The sequence below is a fragment of the Cnephaeus nilssonii genome, assembly GCF_951640355.1.
Source record: "Cnephaeus nilssonii genome assembly, chromosome: 21".
NCBI lineage: Eukaryota > Metazoa > Chordata > Mammalia > Chiroptera > Vespertilionidae > Cnephaeus > Cnephaeus nilssonii.
Window position 1 is genome coordinate 13,316,962 of NC_137092.1, and position 21,717 is coordinate 13,338,678.

The window sequence follows — 21,717 nt, forward strand, 5'->3', positions numbered from 1 at the left end:
GGTTGCTCTTCATTTGTATCCCCTCAGCTTTCTTTCATTTGAGTAAACACAAAACAGGCAACTGCCTAGCTCACAAGACACTCTTTCTTCTTTCCTTTTTTCTCTTCACACAAACAACATTATATTCTCAAGGGAATAAGAAATACATATTTTTGCTGTAAAGAATCCACAAGGAGGGTCTGGTAAAAGTATACTTTGTGAAAGAGCAGATCTGTTGCAGGACCTAATACAGTCAGCTTCAATTCAGTTCAATATTTACTGAATACCTACCATCTGTAGGCACTGTGCTTGCTTATGGGGAATACAAAGATACTTAAGAGAATTTCTGTCCTCTAGAATATTATAATTTAGGAAGAGAAACAAAAGTGAAAATAAATACAATACAGTCTAATGTGTACAATGGAAGTGCTTACAAGATTGAGGAGCAGTCTACAGGACAGGAAGTAATACATACATAGGGCTATGAAAGATAAATTACAGAGAAAATAAGTCTAAGTACATAAAGGAAATACTGCGAGGCATGAAACAGCATGTTATGTACAGGGATGTATAGTTTGGCATTTCTAAAACATAAAATACAAAGGCTAGGTGAGGCAGATTAGAGAGGCTGGCAGGGGTAAGACAATGACAGGTCTGATATGTCACATTAAGGGGCTGGGATCATATCCTATAGTTCTCATCCCTCTTTCCCCACCAGAACAGGGTGGAAAAGGGTTTATTCACACCTGTCCAGGAGCTCACTTTGGTGCTGCACCTCAACCACTTAGGTAGGTGAATGCAGTAAGGGATGAAGAGAACAGGACTGACGCTTATGTAGAGTTTGAAAAAAAAACAAAAAAACACATTTGTTTCACATGTTTCTAGTCCTTACAACAAAAGAAGTCAAACTAAAATAGGTATTACCCTGAAACAGATGCAGAATAAGCAAAGCCAGTTCGAGAAAAAACTACCATAGATGTAGAAAAATCAACAGGGAAAGATGTCACCAAAATCAAAAGAAAATATGTTTAAAAAGTGGAAATAGTTAACTGTCAAATGCTTCAGAAAATTCAACAAAGGACCGAGAAGTCCTTTCTATTTGGCATTTCTGTAGTCAATGGGGAGAGTGGTTCAACTGAAGTGATGAGAACAAAAGCCAGGACACAGTGAGTTGAGGCAGAAATAGGAAGAGAAAGAAAAAGAAGAAATATAAGCATCATTAAATGGAGACATTGAAAAAAACCCTCCTCACTTTAACAGAAGAGGTAAGCTTGTTTGTGTATAGAAAGAAAATAGTCAGTAGAGGCTGAAGCCAGAGGTGGAAAAAGGAAGCAAGTTATGAAGCATGATCTTAAATAGGAGGAAATGGATCTAGAGGACAAAAGGGGTTGACCTGGAATAAGCCACCAAGTTGGTTAAGAAAGAAGATTAAGGATGGTTTATAAATTAGTGATGGGGCAGGACAAAGGGATGGAATGGAATAGAAAGTTGAGGTGGTTTGTTGAGAAACAAGGCTGGGAAATGGAAGTTAAAAAGTGGTTTGACAGCCCTGGCCGGTTTCGCTCAGTGGATAGAGCATCAGCCTTCGGACTCAAGGGTCCCAGGTTCGATTGCGGTCAAGGGCATGTACCTTGGTTGCAGGCACCTCCCCAGTAGGGGGTGTGCATGAGGCAGCTGATTGATGTTTCTCTCTCATCCATGTTTCTAACTCTCTATGCCTCTCCCTTCCTCTCTGTAAAAAATCAATAAAATATACTTTTAAAAAAAGTGGTTTGACAAAATAAACATACAACAAAAACAAACTCATAGATACAGCATGGTGGTTACCAGCGGGAAAGGGGGTTCGGGGGGAGAGCAAAGTAGGGAAAGGGGGTCAGATACACGGTGACAGGAGACTAGACTTCAGGTGGTATGCACATAATAGACTGTATAGATGTCGTATTATAAAGTTATACATCTGAAATTTACATACTATTAACTGTTACCTCAATAAATTTAATTTTAATTCGTTTTAAATTACAAAAAAAGTGGTTTAGTCTGGCTGATGTGGCTCAGTAGTTGAGCATCGACCTATGAACCAAGTTCTCATGGTTTGATTCCTGGTTTCCGGCTAGATCCCCAGTAGGGGACCTGCTGGAGGCAGCCAATCTATGATTCTCTCTTATCATTGATGTTTCTATCTCTCTCTCTCCCTCTCACTTCCTCTCTGAAATCAAAAAAATATATATATATTTGTAAAGGTGGTTTGAAGAGAGTGCCAATTTTCTGAACTCTCTGCTGAGAGAAACAGAAAATGGATTGATGAGGGAAACTGAAGGCCCAGGTGGAGATGGATAGCATACATCTAGAGAGATGCCAGTACACACAGTTGTGTGATAGTAGCCAGCTTCCAAGATATAAATTTAGATTTGGCAGACAGGACCTGAGGAATGATGGTGCTGGTATGAAAATAAGACTGTATAATTATGAAGCCCAGGGTAGGCAGAGAAGGAAATAAAGCGAGGTGGGGAGGATACACAGAAAGGAAGTAAAAATGTAAAGTGGTTAACAATGAGGCAGGTAAAAATTATTTTAAATGAAGTCTAGGAAATATGAAGAGAAGGAACAGTCAAATCTCCCACAGATTTGAAGCCCAAGGACAACCGAGCTGTTTTAGTGATAGAGATTTTTGGTGTCTGTGAGAGAAGGAAATCTGACAAACTCACCAAACAGTCACGCTGCAGGGTCTTACATAGAGCATTGTACATATCAGCATCCAAAAAGAGACCATCAGGGATGTCCTGTAAGAAGTCCAGGTCTTTAAGGGTGGGGAGAGGCTTTTCTCGCTCTTTTTGGGAAGCCCGCCGTTTGTAGGTTGAGCCCTTGAGGTCGTATTTGATATGCATCTTGACGGACCGTGGTAAGAGGTTATTCATTACCACAATTCGAATATTCTTACCACCTGCCTGCACACAGTACAGTCCATAGAATTTAGGCAGCAAAGTCCGAGGATTCTGATTGAGGTTCTAAGGGCACAAAAACAAAAAGTAGGAGAGGAACTTAGATGATTTTCAGTGAAATTCAAGGGCAAAAGCTGCCATCCACCTTCATTCATCTAATACTTGGGATTCAAGTACAATCTGTCTGCCCATAACCACACGCCATGTAACATATTTGTTTGCAATTTTCCAATGCATCTAATGATGGGATCATTATCAAGCTGAGCCACAGACTCTCCAATATAGTAATAAGTCAGGATACTGAATGTATGATGAGTATATTCCTTTAGGGAGGTTTAAGAGAAGACAGCGTTGAAAAAGTCTTAACTCTTAGCCCTTGGTATAGTATATTCTTGTGTATGATGGGAGGCAATTTCTCCAGAACCCCCAAGAGCAGTCAGGCAGAGTAAGATCAGATAGAGTACTGTCAAGGGAAGTAAGCAACCCCATTCCCCAATGTAGGAGCTGAGCTAAGAATAGAAAACAAAATCATCATTGCATCCTTTTTAAAAAAATTTTTAACATTATTTTATTTATTTTGAGAGAGGAGAGAGGGGGGTGGGGGGAAGAAGGGAAAGAGAGAGATTTGTTGTTCCAGTTTGTCCCAGTTATTTATGCATTCACTGGTTGATTCTTGTATGCGCCCTGATTGGGGATAGAACCCTCAACCTTAACATATCAGTACAACACTCTAAGCAACTGAGCTACCTGTCCAGGGCCATCATTAAATCTTGCCTTTGGATAGGACAGTCTAAGCCAAGTAACACTTAAAATACGACAGCCTGGCTGGCATGGCTCAGCCATGGAGTGTCAACCTATGAACCAGAAGGTCACAGTTTAATTCCGGGTCAGGGCACATGCCTGGGTTGGGAGCTCGATCCCCAGTGTGGGGCGTGCAGGAGGCAGCCTATTAATGATTATCTCATCTTTGATGTTTCTATCTCTCTCTCTTCTTCTCTGAAATCAATAATAATATATATATATTTTTAAAAGAATAATATATTTTTAGAAGCGCTGACATTGTTTTGCCCCACAGAAGACAGCCTCCCCAGCCTTGTCCAGGAGTAAAGAGGGCAGCACAGGTAGCCAGTGCTCCTCTTCCCCTCACCATGTAGTATCCTGGAAGCAGCTTCTGCAGAAACTCCGCCTCTTTATGCTGGACTGTTTTAATGATGAATTCGTCATCGCTGGACACGTAGAAGAGGGAACCACTAGCCCCAGAGTTGCACAGTTCAATCAGCGGCTCACTGCAGAGGGAATACTGAGCCCCAAAGAGAAGAGAACAAGAAGTTCAGAAATACCAGGACCTGCTCAACCAGAAATCAACTGCAGATGCAATTCTGCTCCAAAAGAAAACTAGAGTAAAGCAATGGAGAGAGAGGGCCTTCCGTTAGGAGTATTGCTCTGATATAAGAGTCACAGGGTCATGAGATCCGGAAGCTTACCAAGTAATCATCAGGCCGGATACCAAATAATTCTCGAAAGTAGCGGAAAGCAACAGGTGCGTAGGTCTTGAACCGAAAGTCATTGTAGTGATGAGCAGGGGTCAGGTTGCTCCCTTCACTGTGGGGTTAAAGAGAAGAAGCCATAAATTACCAGTCCCTGTTATCCAGGGAGTTCACCCTGGGACTCACCCAGAGGCAGTCAATACATCCCTTCTGATAGAACCAGAGGAATTAGATGAGTCAGTTACTTAGTGGGACCAAAGCACAATGTGGGGTGCTAGCCGGCTTGGCTTACTGGATAGAGCATCAGTCTGCGGACTGAAGGGTCCCAGGTTTGATTCCAGTAAAGGGCGCATGTCGGGGTTGCAGGCTTGGTCCCCAGTGTGGGGCAAGCAGGAGACAGCTGATCCATGATCCTCTCTCATCACTGATGTTTCTATTTTTCTCTCTCCCTCTCCCTTCCTCTCTGAAATCAATAAAAAAATTTTTAGAAAGCACAACATGGGGATGAAAACATGAGCACATGCATAGAATTGTTTTTGTTTTTTTTTAGGGCTCACTCTTTAGGCCAGAGGCTCATGGAAACATCCAAAGGACAGCATCTACTCTCCACATTCTAGGGTCCCATATCACCCTGATTAAAATCAGGTTAAGAACTGGACACATGCCTAAATTAGACCCAAACCCCTAAAACTGTCTTAAGGTTAATATGAAAAGGCACACTTTCCAGGACATTATCCTGAATATTAACCTCTTTACCTGGGGAAGAAGATACTCTCCACCACGTAAAAGTCTTGCATGAGGACATCCCGCTCTGGTTTGGTACTCAGGCTCCCCACAGTGTGAGTAATGCCTAACTGAATGGCACCTTTCAAGGCTGATGAGGTTGTCTGAAAACAGAAAGGAAATAAGGGCAAAATTTCTAGGATTAAATCTGATCATAGCAATACAAACTCAGGAGGGAGAGCCAGAGGGAGCACTTACAGCAAATGCCCTTCTAAGTAGTTCATCCTAACCCAGTTTCGCCATCCCCATGTTTTACATTGCAGTTTAGGTGGCAAAGAATGGAAGGGCCTAAAGATACAGAGTAGCAAAGGTGGGACTGTCCTGCCAGTCTAAGCTAGGCAAGATGTTCCCTCCTATCCATATTTATATTTGGAAGATACATTGTATTGAGAGAACAATCTTAGGTCTCACTCCAAAAATTCCTTCCCCCGAGTATCTGGGGCCCTTCAAACATTTTATTCATCTGAATAAAATTAACTAATTAACTAATATTCTGATTATCTACCCAGCTATAGAAGCTTCAGTCCTCTAAGGCAGGGCTTGATTGGTGTTCTAAGGACAATAGAGTAGAAAAAACCAAAAATAACAAAAAATTCCTAACTGAAAAAACTCAATATTAAATCTAAAAACTTCTCTCAGAAATTATCACACTATGGTTAAAACACAAATGCAAGAGCCCCACTCTTACAATCTAGGATTCCAATCCCATGGAAATATATCACATCACCTACATATGTGCTGTCCAGTACAGTAGCCTCTAGCCACACATGGCTACTTAATTTTAAGTTAATTAAAAATTTGCTTCTTCAGTCTTACTAGCCACATTCAAGTATGACTAGTGGCTACCATAATGGGTAACAAACAGAACATTTCAATCACTGTAGAAAGTACTATGAGACAGTTTTGTTCTATATGATTTTCCTCATCCCTAACTCTCACCAGATATTACTTGTATTTCTACTTAGTCCTCACTGGGCATTAAAATTATAACTAGCGTTTTTAAGTGTCTGCCTCTCTAATTAGACTAGAAACTCACCCTTTTGTCTCAATGTTCAGCATATAAAAAAAGCTCAATAAAAAATAAATAAATAAAATAAAAATAAAAAAAGCTCAATAAATGTCAGTTAACATGGACCTCAGTACCCATTCCTAGGGATTCAGGTCCCTGACTGAAAATGAGTCAGTCCACCTCTATTACTTGGAACAATGCAATAAAGGCAGAAAACAGACACAAGAAAATTTTATGTGAGCCAGAAACAGAACTCTAAGAAATCTGCATGCCCTATATCAGACAACGTACAGCTGCTAAATGGGAGGTTGAATACTGTCCCTTGGGGAGGCTAGGCATCTCCTAATTAGTCCAGAACTGAAGACCTGATCACCACAAGATGCTTTTCTCCAAGTTTTCCCTTCATCAGCTCAATTTTCTATTCTTAGCTAGTACTACTATCTTTCCAATCCATTAGAAAGCTCAAAAAGCACGCCGGAACCGGTTTGGCTCAGTGGAGAGAGCCTGCGGACTCAAGGGTCCCGGGTTCGATTCCGGTCAAGGGCATGTACTTTGGTTGCGGGCACATCCCCAGTGGGGGGTGTGCAAGAGGCAGCTGATCGATGTTTCTCTCTCATCGATGTTTCTAACTCTCTATCCCTCCTCTCTCTTCCTCTCTGTAAAAAATCAATAAAATATATTTAAAAAAAAAAAAAAAAGCAGGTATTCTAGGCCCTCTTCACCAGCTGAAACTACATTCTTTAAAAAAACACATGCGCCAAAACCGGTTTGGCTCAGTGGATAGAGCGTCGGCCTGCGGACTCAAGGGTCCCGGGTTCGATTCCGGTCAAGGGCATGTACCTTGGTTGCGGGCACATCCCCAGTGGGGGGTGTGTAGGAGGCAGCTGATCGATGTTTCTCTCCCATCGATGTTTCTAACTCTCTATCCCTCTCTCTTCCTCTCTGTAAAAACTCAATAAAATATATTTAAAAAAAAAAACAAAAAAAAAACACATGCCCTGCCCAGTGTGGCTCAGTAGGTTGGAGCTTGGTCCCATACACAGAAAGGTTGTGGGTTCGATGCCTACAGGAGGCAACTGATGGATGTTTCTCTCTCACATTGATGTTTCTCTCTCCCTCTCTCTCTTTCTCTCCCTCTCCCTCCCTTTCTCCCTCTCTCTTCTCGCTCTAAAATCATTAAAAATATCCTCGGGTGAGGATTAAAAAAATAAAACAATTAAAGTGAAGAAAATCTTTTAAAAAAACGCACACACTTAAGAAGAAACAAAGAAGGAGAACACCTACCCGCTGTCAATCTATATCACCAGGCTGGGTGAGATATGGCCTTGATTTTATGTACATCCAGCACCAGAGGAAAGATCGAAAGACTTAAAGAGACATGACTCCACCCAGCTGGCATGGCTCAGTGGTTGAGCGTCGACCTATGAACCAGGAGGTCATTGTCAGGGCACATGCCCCAGTTGTGGGCTCAATCCTCAGTGTAGGGTGTATAGAAGGCAGCCAATCAATGGTTCTCTCTCATCAGTGATGTTTCTCTCTCTCTCTCCCCCTCTCCCTTCCTCTCTGAAATCAGTAAAAACACTTTTTTAAAAAAAGAGAAACATGGTTTCCTGAAGCAAGGGAAGAATGACATTCGGGGCTTGAAAGTTGTTTATACCTAACAGGGAAACCCTGTTTCTTCAGCTCAGTGAACTAGCAACCGCCACCAGATTTGTCCATGAACAACATTCTCATTTAGTCATACCTATACAGATGAAAGATATCTCACTTCACCCTTTGTGAAGTAAACTCTAAAGTCCAAGTTGTATAATAGCTATTGTGCAAAGGCTTAGGATATCAAGAAATGGGACAGAATAAGGAGAATAGCAAGGGCACAGGACTATCCCTTCCTGGAGTAAGATGAAAGGGCTCCACCCAGACACACCTTTTTATATGTCGTCTCTCCTGAGGAATCAACACCTCTGTGGCCTATTTTCTTGATGGACATGCCAGGGGCATAAGGCACCTAGAAAAGGAAGAGTCAATATATAATTCCCACATAATACACCAAACAGCTACCATGATGACAAACCAAAACATTCAACATACCCTTTATAGGTTATGAACAAGACCCACCCTGTGCAAACACAGCTATAGTGTTGCTTCCCAGTGAATTAACTGGCTGAAAGAACAGAGAAGAAAACCCGAGGGATCCATATTTCACCTTTGGTCCTCAGAATATAACATAGAAAGTATAAATGAGTATAATTAAAGAAAAGTGGAAACAGAAGTTCAAAAAAGCAAGACAGGTTACAAGTAGAGTTCCCCAGTTCCCTCTTTTTTTCACCAGCTTCCTTTCAGAAATCACTACCCCTCTAACCTTCAACCCAATCTGGATACTAACTGCTCAAACTGAATTTACCATGAGAAATTATCTTGCCACTGGCAAATGCAAGTACTGCGAAGCGAGGAATGAAAAGGCCGAGGCAATAAGATGACTCCTCTGAGACAGCGTATGGGCCTCAGTGCCTTGAAGAGATTCCTGAGAACATAATAAGCCTTTGTTTTCCACCCATATATCAGCCCCTGAAATAAGGAAGAGGTAAAACCAGTAGAGCAGAGCCTAGAAGGCTATTTCCCACAGCCAAAATGCCAGCACAACAGACAGGAAGGTATTCTTCATGATGTCAATACTAATTAAATTAATAAGCCAGAAGGCTAGTGAAAATACGATGTCATCGCCGAAACCGGTTTGGCTCAGTGGATGGAGCGTCGGCCTGCGGACTCAAGGGTCCCAGGTTCGATTCCTGTCAAGGGCATGTGCCTTGGTTGCGGGCACATCCCCAGTGGGGGGTGTGCAGGAGGCAGCTGATCGATGTTTCTCTCTCATCGATGTTTCTAGCTCTCTATCCCTCTCTCTTCCTCTCTGTGAAAAATCAATTAAAAAAAAAATAAATAAAATAAAATATGATGTCACGATCTTAGGACTTGATATTCAAGTTCTACTTCCTGCTAAGGTAAGGCTCTTAGTGCTAGAAAACCATCTACATATAACCTCACAGTTCTTAGAAGATATTCTAAGAGAAAAGCCTAAAATCCCAGGACAAAAGGGCCCACATTCTGAAGCCTCGTCATACAACCCAGGAGGGAGGGCTGAGAAGCAAGTTAAGCAAATGGAAAATATTCTGCACAGAAAATTTAGCTACTGTACAGTTAAACGAAGATATTCAAATTCACTGAAGCTGTGCAACCAGAGGCAATAACAGAAAAAAAAAAAAAAAAGAGAGTAGGCTTTAGTGTTGGATTGTCTGGGTTTGAATCCTACACTTATCAATCCCACTTACTAACTATGTGACTTTGGGCAAGTTACAGAACCTCTAATCCTCACTTTCTTCATAGGTAAGACATGAAATGAATTACACTACTTCCCTCATAGGAGTTGTTTGCAAGATTACAGGTCACTTAGGTACATTATTTACTCTTTGGTACATTAAAAATGTATTAAATTGCCCAGATGATGTGGCTCAGAGGTACAGCGTCAATCCATGCACCAGGAGGTTACTGGACAGAGCACCACATGCCTGGGTTTCAGGCTTGATCCCCAGGAGGGGGCATACAGGAGGAAGCCGATCAATGATTCTCTCTCATCATTGATATTTCTCTCTCTCCCTCTCCCTTCCTCTCTGAAATCAAGTGTGTGTGTGTGTGTGTGTGTGTGTGTGTGTGTGTATGTGTATAAAAGAATCAACCAATGAGTGCACAAATAAGTAGAACAACAAACTGATGTTTCTCTCTCTCCCTTCCTCTCTCTCTTTACAATTTATAAAAAATTAAAATAAACTTCAACAAAAATAAGAGTTGTATAATTTCTAGCTCACCAAACAGATATAAGAAACCTGTCTAGCTCCTGAGACTTAAAGGGGGGAAATAAAGATGCCAGAACCAGGTATCTTTCTGGTTTCAGAACCAATGTATCAATAAGAAACTTACCTCAGATGCCATGGCTCTCTTGTTTCCAGAAGCTGTTAAAAAAATAAAATAAACAAAACACAATTATAAGTGTGTGCACACACACACTCAGACATCTCTATCCTGCACACTGAAACAATCAGGGTTTGAGTCAAATTAAACCTAACAATGAGTTCCTGCCTCTTGCTCTGTGATACCTTTTGGACAGAGATTTTAAAAGTCCCTTCCTCTTTCTCCCTAATATTCACAGAGCCCTTGAGTACATTCCAATCCTGTTCTAGTCCCTTTCCTTACTCAAGTGTTCATATTTTCTCTGGGAAATAGACATGTTCTTGACACATTACCCATCAGAGTCAGAGGGTCTCATTTGATACCATGGCTGAAAGAGAAAGGGCATAAGAGATCCAAGACTAATTGGAAAGTCTGGGGCTTAATAATTTTTCCTGTAGAACTAAAAGGGTGAGAACTTTTAGAGCATATCTATGGTGATTTACTCCTCTCTAATTATTTCAGCTCTTCAGAAAGAACTGATCTGTGAAGAAAGAGGCTAAGGATGAGAAAATGCAAAATCGAAATACAGTAATGAAAAAGCATTCAGTGCTAGCAGAAACAGATTCTGCATCCCTACAGCCTCATCTTCATTTCTGCTGTAAACTCAACAGGGATTTGTTGGCATTTACTTACTAAAGTAAGTTTTACTTACTAAATATTTAATCAGTGCAGGTATGTGTGCAGTTAAATCTCATTATTACTTATGACTTTTATCCATTTAATTTTAGAAAAGATTTCAAGAATAAGTATGTTCAGAAAGTGACAAAAGACTATCTGTAGAAAAATGTACTCCGATTAAGTCAATTCTTCAGGGTTTGCCATCCCCATAACCTTCATCCATGATCACATCAGAGATACATCATCACTCAGGAAGGCAGACCTTCCTTCCCTTTTCATATTGGAGAATGTTGGCCTTTATCTTCATAGATTACTGATTATCACATCAATCTAGCTCTAAAGAATTCAAAAGGAATAAAGAATAGCCATATTAAAGAAAATTTAAAAAAGGAGTCCAAATGAGATGAATCTTCAATAACATAATACCTGAGTAGGAAGACCCTAGTTTTAGTCCATATATAAAGATTAATTGTGAGGCAGCAAGAGGGACACATGCAATCAGGTAACCTAGTTATAATTAAGACAAATGGTCAAGCGCACTGAGAATTTCAGAATATAGCTGGGCTCAGAGAGGTTAGAACAGCTCATAGTAGCACAGACCAAGTATTTCTGGTACCAATAAGCAGAGCAGCAAAATTTCCTTCTTCATGGTGAGTCGGAATGGCAAAAAATGAGGAACAAGACAGTTTTCATTTCTCTTCCAAAAAAGGGGGGCAAGGGAAATGTCACTTAGCTGTGAGGGAGACATACTGCATAAATAACCCCCCAAAAATGGGAGGAAAAAAATGTCAGTGCCCAATAATCTACATCTTTTGTAGGATGCTTCATCTTCAATAATGCTGACTTCAGCTGGGTGAAAGATTAGGCAAATTAGAACTGGAACCATAAGCTAAAGCCAGGACAACTCAGATTTATAATTAAAGCTCTACTGACTTACTACAAAATTTAAGGTGTCTACCAACAAAAACAATAGTCAACCCTTTTATATTTTACAACCTTTTAGCCAAGTGCAAGTCACCATGCTGAACTATTTAAAAATTCGAAGACCTGGGTTCAAACCCTTGTTATATCAGGCAAATTGCTCTATTTAACTAAAAGAAAAGAAACCTAAATTAGGTTATATAAAGATTACATAAGCTAAATTCAAAGTACTTTATGGACTATGAAGTGCTAAACAAATATGTTGCCAGATGTGATTTCTAATGCAAGAGCAAAGTTGAGTCCATAGTAAGGTTTAATGTTCAATTACCTAGACCATCATAAAATTTTAATTAGCATTTCAAAGTACTTGGCTCCTCCCAACCACCACCCCCACCGCCCAAACATACCCTCCTGAAAGCACACACACATAACCCTGGAATCAGTGATTCTCAATGAGGAAATCAGTATACTTTCAGTTGTGAAGACAAACACTGATTCTGGACTCCTTGATCAGTACCTGGCCGACCCTTCCACTTTTCCCCCCAAGGAAGGGGTTTGGAAGGGATCTGGAAGAACCAAGAAAAGCCAATATCTAGTCCTAGTCTGACATTCTCACCTACAAAATATGCAAGGAGTAATTGGACAAGTTAAATAATGGAGGGAAAAAAGCAGATAAATGATTTCAAGGCAGGGTCTAAGTTTGGGGCTTTCTAACTTCCAAAAGTTCTACTTTGCTCCCTTTCCTGGTTTTATGACACAAACATATAGTCTAGGGCTGCTAACTCTTGCAAAGTATTCAGAATGAGGGTGGGAGAACTTCACTCAATGGAATTTTGGTGCCAACTACTTAGCTATCTGTAACTGCAAAGCTGGGATTTACCCAAGAACACTATAGTTGAAGCAGTCAGAAAGATATTGGGGTTTAAATAATAATAGAACAAATAATAGGAAGGAGGAGAATCAGGACCCAAGACTCAGTCTCTTTCTTGCCTGAAGTTTTGCCCCTTGGGCACAGATCAGAGCTCCAACCTACCAAAGATGAATGTAAGGGAAGAGAAAAATGCTTAGAGAATTTTACCAGTGTTAATATAACACCCAGCTTTGTTCAGAAACCCAATGAAGAGCAGAGTGACATTTCAGGAAACCAGGTACCATCTGCTAAGGATTGACCAAATAGCCCAAAGCTCTGCCAATGAGAAATTGTCCACTGAGGAAGTGCATGAGACTAAATAGTTACCAGCACTGTACCTGTTCATCTCATAATCAAGCTCTCTTCTTTATGTACAGGGAAAGAAAGGAGGGGGGAGGAGGAGCCTCAGAGGGAAGGGGGGAGGAAGAGGAGAAGTGGGAGGAGGGGAGGAAAAAGAGAAAGAGTTTGTAAAAGACCAACTAAGCATGGCAGTACCCGGCTTGGTAATAATGCCAGCCAACCACTGAGATTCATCCCTATGAATAACACTAAATATTATTCAAAAGGAAGTTTGTTTTCTAGCATCTTTGTGGAAAATACTTTCTGATAAGGATACAGTACCACTTTATAATCCCTATCCACGATCCATATATATCATCCTCTTTTTGGGTAGGGAAACTGAGTGGAGAGAATTCCAATGTTTAACTTTTTTTCAAAGAAAAACTTTTTTCCTGAGTAATTTTGGAACCCGTCTCTCCCCTTCTAAGTCAAAACTCTGGAGGACTATTACAATATGGCTACATTATCATTAGTTCACTCTAGGAAATGTGGCATGTGCTATAAGGAGAGAGCATGTTACCCAACAGTGGGTTATAGAAGCTGATAGCTTAGCTATGAAAGCTGTTGAGAAGGTTCTAAACTAGCTTCTCCTCACTGGCTCAATTTTAACACATCTCAGCACCAGTTCGATGCAATTATTTCTGCTCCTCTCCATTCGTTTATTCAACAACTACTTATTGATCACCTGTTATTTGCCAGGAATTATGGTAGGTACTCTTGGAAGTTATGTTCCTGACCTGGAGGAGCTCATAATATTTCTACTTTTTCTCCCTCACTTGGGCATCTCCATATTATCCTATTTCACCTTAATGCTGACTATAAGACTAAAATGAAATGCTGACACATTTTTAGAAAGGCTATTTCTCTCCACTGACCAAACAATGTATATTTTTATAGCACTTTAAAAGTTTACAAACATATATCTTGTTTGGCCCTCAAAATAATATAACAGGGTGTGGGAATTGTTTTAATTAAGAGCTTAAGAGACGTATCCACCAAATATGATGTGTAAAAGTTGTTTGGATGCTTATTAGAAAATAAGCTAGATTTCTGAAACAGGGGCCTTGAGAGGAGAAATAACCTTTTTTAAATTTTGTATATGTGACAATTGCTACCATAGTAATATTACAACTCCCTCTTCCCTCAAAATAGTCCTTATCTGTAGAAATACATTCTGAAGTATTTATGGCTAAAATCACATGAAGACTGGGTTCACTTTAAAATATCCCAGGGGGTGGAGGTGGGAGACTGGAGAATAATAGATGCAAATTTGGCAAAATGTTGCTGTTGAAGCTAGCTGATGGGTAATGGAGGTTCATTACACTATTCTCTATACTTTGTGTATGACGGAAAAAAATTTACAATTAAAAGTTTAGGGGGAAAATACCATAGAAGAAAAGAAAGCAAGTCTAGATAGATAATTAAGCTTCTTCATCTGAGCTGGCTTCTTTCTGAGAGGTTTTCTCTAGTAAAAGCAAGCATCAAGGATGAAGTACTAACAGAAATTGCTTTTGTATTATACAGAATTCCCAATTCATGTCCATAGTTTATTTCCTTCATGACTATGGGACTCCTCCTTATTAACAGGCCCTGGACCAAGAAGCACTGTAAACAACTAGCTAACTTTGCTCTACTGGAAGCAAAAAATAAAGCCATGACAAACAAACTTCATCAGAAAGAATAATGGTTCAAGTAACTTATTTTTGAGTGGGCCAATAGACAATATAGAGCCAATCATAGTAATTTCAAGCCCTAGTTCCTCCACAGAAAGAAAAAAATGAAAAAGACCTAAAGAACCAGCAGTGTACTCACTTTGGGATTTTTTTTTTTTTAAACTCCAGCCTGGGTATGTTCAGTCTGGCTAAAAACTATAATTGTTAATGAAAGTTGATTTTTAAATAGAACAAGTTGAGAACGCAGTTTTTTCAGCCACCAAGTGAAGCTACTGTCCATTTTCAAGCTAACAAATCAATAACCATTTATATTAAGAAAAAATCATTCAGAAAGGGCCTTTATGACTTTTAGTCTAATTTTTAAAAAATAAATAAAAGCAGAGCATTAGGATGTGCTCAAAATCAGAAAGCAAAGGTGGTGACCAGGCCAAAACTGGAATCCACATTCCTAACCCCAATTCAATTCTTTTTCCTCAGCCATCTTTTTGTTTTCATTTCCTGGTGAACTTGAGTATAGGAGGAACAAGAAAGCACCTAGAGAACTAGAACGCTCTAACAATTAAATACATTTCAGAATTGCTAATGGACAAGATGAACACATATTTTCTTCCTTTGAGGTACCCCTTTCCCTTGGGACAAGAAAAATCTATTTTTCACATTCCCTGATAGGGGATTAAGAGCAGAGTCCTCCTCCAGTTCTTCTCAAGTAGGTTAACAATAACAACACTGTTCTCTGGTAAATCATGTCATTAGCACAAATAGATCTCCCTTCTCTTAGTGAGATTATCCTTGTTCTGAGCCACACAATGCCAGCGTTCTAAGAGGAGCAAATCTGTCTTTCAAGTGTGATACTTGAAAGAGCAGCCTCACACATATTAAGGTCCTCACTAGTAGTAGAAAGTACTTTTTTGTCTTCGCAGTAAGACCTCAACAACTTTAACGGGGGGGGGGGGGGGGGGGAGCGAGCTCCTTTCATTTCAGATTAGTTTTCCCCTTGGAGGGGACCTTGACTTGCTCTGATTAAAAGCATAAGGCTTATGATTACTGAATTTGCAATGGACAAAAAGAGGGCATCTGATAGGCAAACTCTGTTGTTTGTTTAGTTTCAGGGATCTTGGAATTTACTGTAGAATCAGTTACCAATCCTCGGCATAAATTCACACTAAAACTTAAAAAATATTTCCTGAAAGAATGATTAATAACTCCACATATTATGCAACAGGAGGTCAGAATTTTGTTGCTTTTTTAAAGACAGTTAAAGTCAGAAGGAGAAGTTCCCTTCTGTACTAGTCTCTCCTTCACTAAGGACTACTGGTTCAGTCAGTACTCATTCAACAACAAATATTTAATTTGTTTTAAAGTCAAGTTAGTTTGCACACAGACTTTCCAATTAGCGAGGGAGCAATTTTAGCATAGTGGGTAGGATTGTGGGCTCTGAAATCAGAACACCTAGGTTTGCTAGGTATGAATACGAGATCCACTCTTTACTAACTAGGTAACCTTGGACAAATTTATTAAAACTCTCTGGGCCTTGGTTACTTTATCTATAAAGTGGAGAAATAATAATATGTACCTCATAGGGCTGTTATGAGAATTAAAAGTCATGTATAGCACTTAACATATAACATATACTCTATAAATATAAGCAATTATTATCATTGTGAATTATGAAACCCCATCTACACGACAGGAAGAGTCAGGGGAAATGAGAGGTGCAACAGAGGGAAAAGAAAAAGAATTGAGACTTATTTACTGCCCAGCCGGTGTGGTTCAGTGGTTGAGCATCAACCCATGAACCAGGAGGTCACAGTTTGATTCCCGGAAGGGGCTGGGTTTCGGGCTTGATCCCGTGTGGGGCATGCAGAAGGCAGCCAATCAATGATTCTCTCTCATCACTGGTGTTTCTATCTATCTCTATGTCTCCCCTTCCTCTCTAAAATCAATAAAAATATTTTTTAAGGAAAAAAAAAGAGACTCATTTACTAAAACAAAAGGAAATGAAGTTATGGGAAGATTTTGAGGGAGACAAAAAGTTAGGGAGTTGACAGATTCATATTATACCGTGAAACTGGGAGAAATATATTTCTGTTAAGAGCAACTTTTTTTGGAGAGGGCAAGTAAATTATGTTTATAAGAAATACACAGCCTTCTCAGAAGAAGACCATGCACTACCACTACAGAAAATCTGCAATTGTTATGGGGAAGAGCGGTTGGCTGCTAGTTACTGCGGAGCTCATGCTTCTTCAGCACAGATACACATCAGATCTACCTCTCTTACTCCTGACCCCACAGCACAGAAAGTGGAAACCTAAATGAGGAAAAACAGAAAGTTATCACTTATTTCTAGGATTGTACTTACTTACAGCATAATAAGCATATCTTTTTGAAAACTCTAAAGTTTAAAATTATGAACAGGATCTGGCCTGACCCCCAACACCATACTGTGAAATGTGAGATGATTTTTTTGTAGTTCTAAGTACTAGTAAATGTCCAAAAAACAATAGAAAAAGAAGTTCTGGCAAAAAAAATTCCAAGAGTGGTCACAAAACTTGTAACCCAAATCATTTCTCTCTGGAGTGATTTCAGATTGGCAATAAATTTTGCAGGCTTCTGCCGAAACCGGTTTGGCTCAGTGGATAGAGCGTCGGTCTGCGGACTGGGGGTCCCAGGTTCGATTCCAGTCAGGGGCATGTACATTGGTTGCGGGCATGTCCCCAGTGGGGGATGTGCAGGAGGCAGCTGGTCGATGTTTCTCTCTCATCGATGTTTCTAGCTTTCTATCCTTCTCCCTTCCTCTCTGTAAAATATCAATAAAATATATTTTTTTTAAAAAATTTGCAGGCTTCTGATCTTTTAAGAAAGAATAGTAGCCCTGGCTGTTTTTGCTCAGTGGTTAGAGCATCAGCCCTCCAACCAAAGGGTCACAGGTTCAAGTACCAGTCAAGGGTGCGTACCTCACTGCAGGTTACCCAGCCCTGGTAGGGGCACCTGCAGGAGGCAACCAATCGATGTGTCTCTCTCACTTAGATCTCTATCTCTCTCTCTTCCTCCCTCCCTCCCTCCCACCTCCTTTCCACTTTCTCTAGAAATCAATGGAAAAAGTGTCCTCTGGTGAAACAACAACAAAAGAATATGCATACATTTTACTTGAGGATCTTCCTTTCATTCTTAGAGGGCAATCTGGCAATATCTAGGCAAATATGTATAAATTGACCTAGAAGTGGGAATTTATCCTAAGGAAACAGTCAAGTGGACAAAGATGGATATACAAAGATATCTAATGCAGCACTGTATATAATAACTATAATTGGAAAGATACCATAATTGGAAAGACTCTAAATGAACAACAGGGGATTCGTGATATAAATAGTGGTGAAATCATAAAATGGAATAGTATATAACAATTATTTTATTGTATACTTATAGATACGATGTCATAGTAAGTTGTTGAAAAAGGTAAAAAAAAATTATATAGTACCATATTTTGAAAACATACTTATCTATAAATTCACATGTACTTAGAGACATAAAAAAGGTCCAGAAGAGCATATAACAAAATGTTAAAATATGACTATCTTGGATAGTGGGGTTAGGTTAATTTTGTAAATTTAAATTTTCTCATCTATATAAATTTTCTATATAGGTGGCTTTATTGTAATTCTCTTTACTTCATCACCCATTTTTCCCAGTAAATCACAACTCAACAGTCCCGCACATACAGACTCACATCACTCCCTGCCCGACACATTAACTCAAGCTCATTACAATTACATTATACTGCTGCAGAGACAGACTAGAAGGAAAATGTGAAGAGAAAATACCTCAAATGCTAACAATCCCAAGCTACAAATAAGCATGACTTTTAAAAAAAAAAATGTTTTCTTTAAAAGGGCAATAAATGTTTTAGGGGAAAAAAAAATTTTTTTTAAATTATTTTACTTAAAAGCATGACTCCTAGCCCTGGCCAGTATAGCTCAGGTGGTTCCGTGTCCCAATACACTGAAAGGTTGCAGGTTTGACTCCCAGTCAGGGCATATACCTAGGTTGTGGGTTTGATCCCCAGTTGGGGAAGTATGGGAGGCAACTGACTAATGTTTGATGTTTCTTTCTCTTTCTACCCCCTCCCTCTCTCCCTCTTCTCCCCTCTCTAAAGATCAATGAACATATCCTTGGGTGAGGATTTTTTAAAAAGCATGACTCCAGCCGAAACTGGTTTGGCTCAGTGGATAGAGCGTCGGCCTGCGGACTCAAGGGTCCCAGGTTCAATTCCGGTCAAGGGCATGTACCTTGGTTGCAGGCACATCCCCAGTAGGGGGTGTGCAAGAGGCAGCTGATCGATGTTTCTCTCTCATCAATGTTTCTAACTCTCTCTCCGTCTCTCTTCCTCTCTGTAAAAAATCAATAAAATATATTTTTTTAAAAAAAAGCATGACTCCTATATACTCACCTTCTCCACTACATATTACTGTTAGATGCCTATTCAACCTGAAACAAACCCATATCAGCATATATGAGGTTCCTTCTGAGGCTTATTTTTTATATCCTTCAGAATATCATTTCTCCTATAAAACAGGGATACCTGATTTCAACATATCTCCTGATGACAAGACTTAAAAAAAATACCAAAGATCTAGCCTTTAAATTATGAAATCTTTAATGTTGCTAAAATAATTTCAAAATAGCTGGACCAGTCAAGTGCCAAAGTGGAAACCAATAAACTCTTGCTAAAATACAAAGGTGAACCATCACATCATGTCAGAAAATTTTTCTGAGTAACCCTGGACTAGTCTTAAGGAAACACTCCATGTTGGTTCTTGGTCTAACCCTAAATTGTGTTTATGGTGAAAAGGTACTGGAGGGCCTGGTTTCTAGTCACTAGTTAAAACATCACTGTGGCTCTCCATAAATTTGCTTGCTACTACTAACCCACTGGAGACTAAGATCCAAAATGGAGAGGAAGAGAAAAACCATCAATATGATTCTGCAAAATGTGAAAAAGGCAAACTTCAGAGGGAAGAATAAGTTGGGAATGAGAGAGATCATTGAAACAAAGGTCTTTTCAGATAATAAATAGCTCCAAAAAGAGAGTCCCCCACCCAGTGTGTGGAACAAAACAGAGTTGGCCTTAATACCAGAGCCTCTCCCAGCACTTTCAGAGCAGAAATATTTCCGTCAGAGATGAGATGACATCATCCACCAGATGAGAAACTAAGAGGCAGTACGTGACTGACTTCAGTGTTTGAGGTACACATATAAATTGGGGACACTACAGGCTGGCCGGATGTGCATTCCTCAGACAACTGGAATTGTGCCTGCACAGGTCATAGAGAAGCAGTCTCAGACACCCAACTCAATGACCTGCCAATACTACTACATAAATATGTCAATAATTTCTACATAGAGCACAAAGAGACAAGCAGGCTTTTCAGAAGCAAATTTTTAACTCTTAGGGGATGTCTTGGTTGCTAAGATTGAGAGAGACACACACACAATCAGTCAGCTTGTTTGCTGGACTACCTGAAGCAATCTCTCTAGTCCTCTTAACTTGAAATACTGAAAGCCATTTTAACTACTATATAGTCTAGCAAGTGGGAGACACAATGTATTCTGCAAATTAAAATACCGAGAAATCGTCTAAAATGTCAGCCTGCCTCATGAGAAGTATTGCTGAGCACACAACTATAAGAGATAATGTGGTTGTTTTTTTTAAAAAAAGTACTATTACTATACCCTCAATAAGGACTGAACCAAGCCAATTAAGAAGCCAAGCCACACTGCCCTGGCCGGTTTGGTTCAGTGGATAGGGCGTTGGCCTGTTGACTGAAGGGTCCGGGGTTAGATTCCAGTCAAGAGCAGATGCCTAGGTGGTGGGCTAGATCCCCCATAGGGGGGGTGCGGGAGTCAGCCAATCAGTGATTCCTTCTCATCACGGATGTTTCTGTCTCTCCCTCTCTGAAATCAATAAAAATATATATAAAAAAAGAAACCAAGCCACATCTCAGAGAAAAGTAAATTTTGCTTCCTAGCAAATGTCAATTTTTCCTAAGGATCTTCTAGGAAAAAGTCAGAAAGGCAAGGATGTTCCTAGAAACTAAAAGCTGGAAAGCAGTTCGATCTACCAGTCCTGGAGTCACCTTGTATAAGAACCAACTAAGTAGTGAGGAATGAGCCACAAATTTACTAATTCAGCCTTAATACAAGATCTTTGCATCGAGTAACAATCCTCTGAACTTTAGTTTTCTCATTGGAAAAATGAGGTTAAATTATAATATCTCTCTGTTTTCCTCTAATAAAAAAATTTTGCTTCTCCTTCCACAAGGCACATTTTATGGCTCTCAGGTCTCAAAATGTATCTCTTGGCACAAATTTTGGCTGAAAATATGAAAAAAAAATCCAAGTTCTTCTTTAAAAGACCAAAGTCTCGCCCTAACCGGTTTGGCTCAGTGGATAGAACATCGGCCTGCGGACTCAAGGGTCCCAGGTTCCATTCCGGTCAAGGGCATGTACCTTGGTTGCGGGCACATACCCAGTAGGGAGTGTGCAGGAGGCAGCTGATCGATGTTTCTAACTCTCTATCCCTCTCCCTTCCTCTCTGTAAAAAAATCAATAAAATATATATATTTTAAAAAAAGACCAGAGTCTCCTGGATAGGCCACCTATGACAGAGAGGTATCTGAGATTGCTGACAGACTGCCACCTCCTAATTCTGTTTCCAAACCTGGCTCTATCTTGAAAAAAATAAAAAAACCACACAAAAAAAAGTCTTGCTGAATTGGAATATACATGTTTCAGCAGAGAAAGTCCAACTTTAATAATATAATGAGCATTAATTGCCTCCAAAATGCACCCATTCCCCACCACCACCCCCGCCAAATGCAAGGAAATCATCTGTCATCCCTTTTCTACAGGGTCTTGTCAATGAAAACTTGAAGTTTCCTAGGCTTGTTTACCTACACTGTGCACAGGTAAGCTAATACACTCTACTCTAGTTAATTATATGTATATCCTAAAAAATAAACAAACAAAAAAACCTCTTCCCATTCTCTCCCAACTTCTCATA

General features: G+C 39.9%; 1 protein-coding gene across 5 annotated transcripts in view; it reads right to left on the bottom strand.

Moving 5' to 3' along the window:
• PIP5K1A (phosphatidylinositol-4-phosphate 5-kinase type 1 alpha) overlaps positions 1-21,717 on the bottom strand; it is a 39,911-nt gene that overhangs the window by 11,907 nt on the left and 6,287 nt on the right. For all 5 annotated transcript variants that reach the window (XM_079760630.1, XM_079760628.1, XM_079760629.1 and 2 more), the window contains exons 2-7: positions 10,167-10,198; positions 8,122-8,202; positions 5,162-5,292; positions 4,403-4,520; positions 4,066-4,218; positions 2,685-2,984 (exon numbers count right to left, since the gene is read on the bottom strand). In XM_079760630.1, coding sequence (XP_079616756.1) covers positions 2,685-2,984; positions 4,066-4,218; positions 4,403-4,520; positions 5,162-5,292; positions 8,122-8,202; positions 10,167-10,198 — 815 coding nt within the window. The remainder of the gene's footprint in view (positions 1-2,684; positions 2,985-4,065; positions 4,219-4,402; positions 4,521-5,161; positions 5,293-8,121; positions 8,203-10,166; positions 10,199-21,717) is intronic.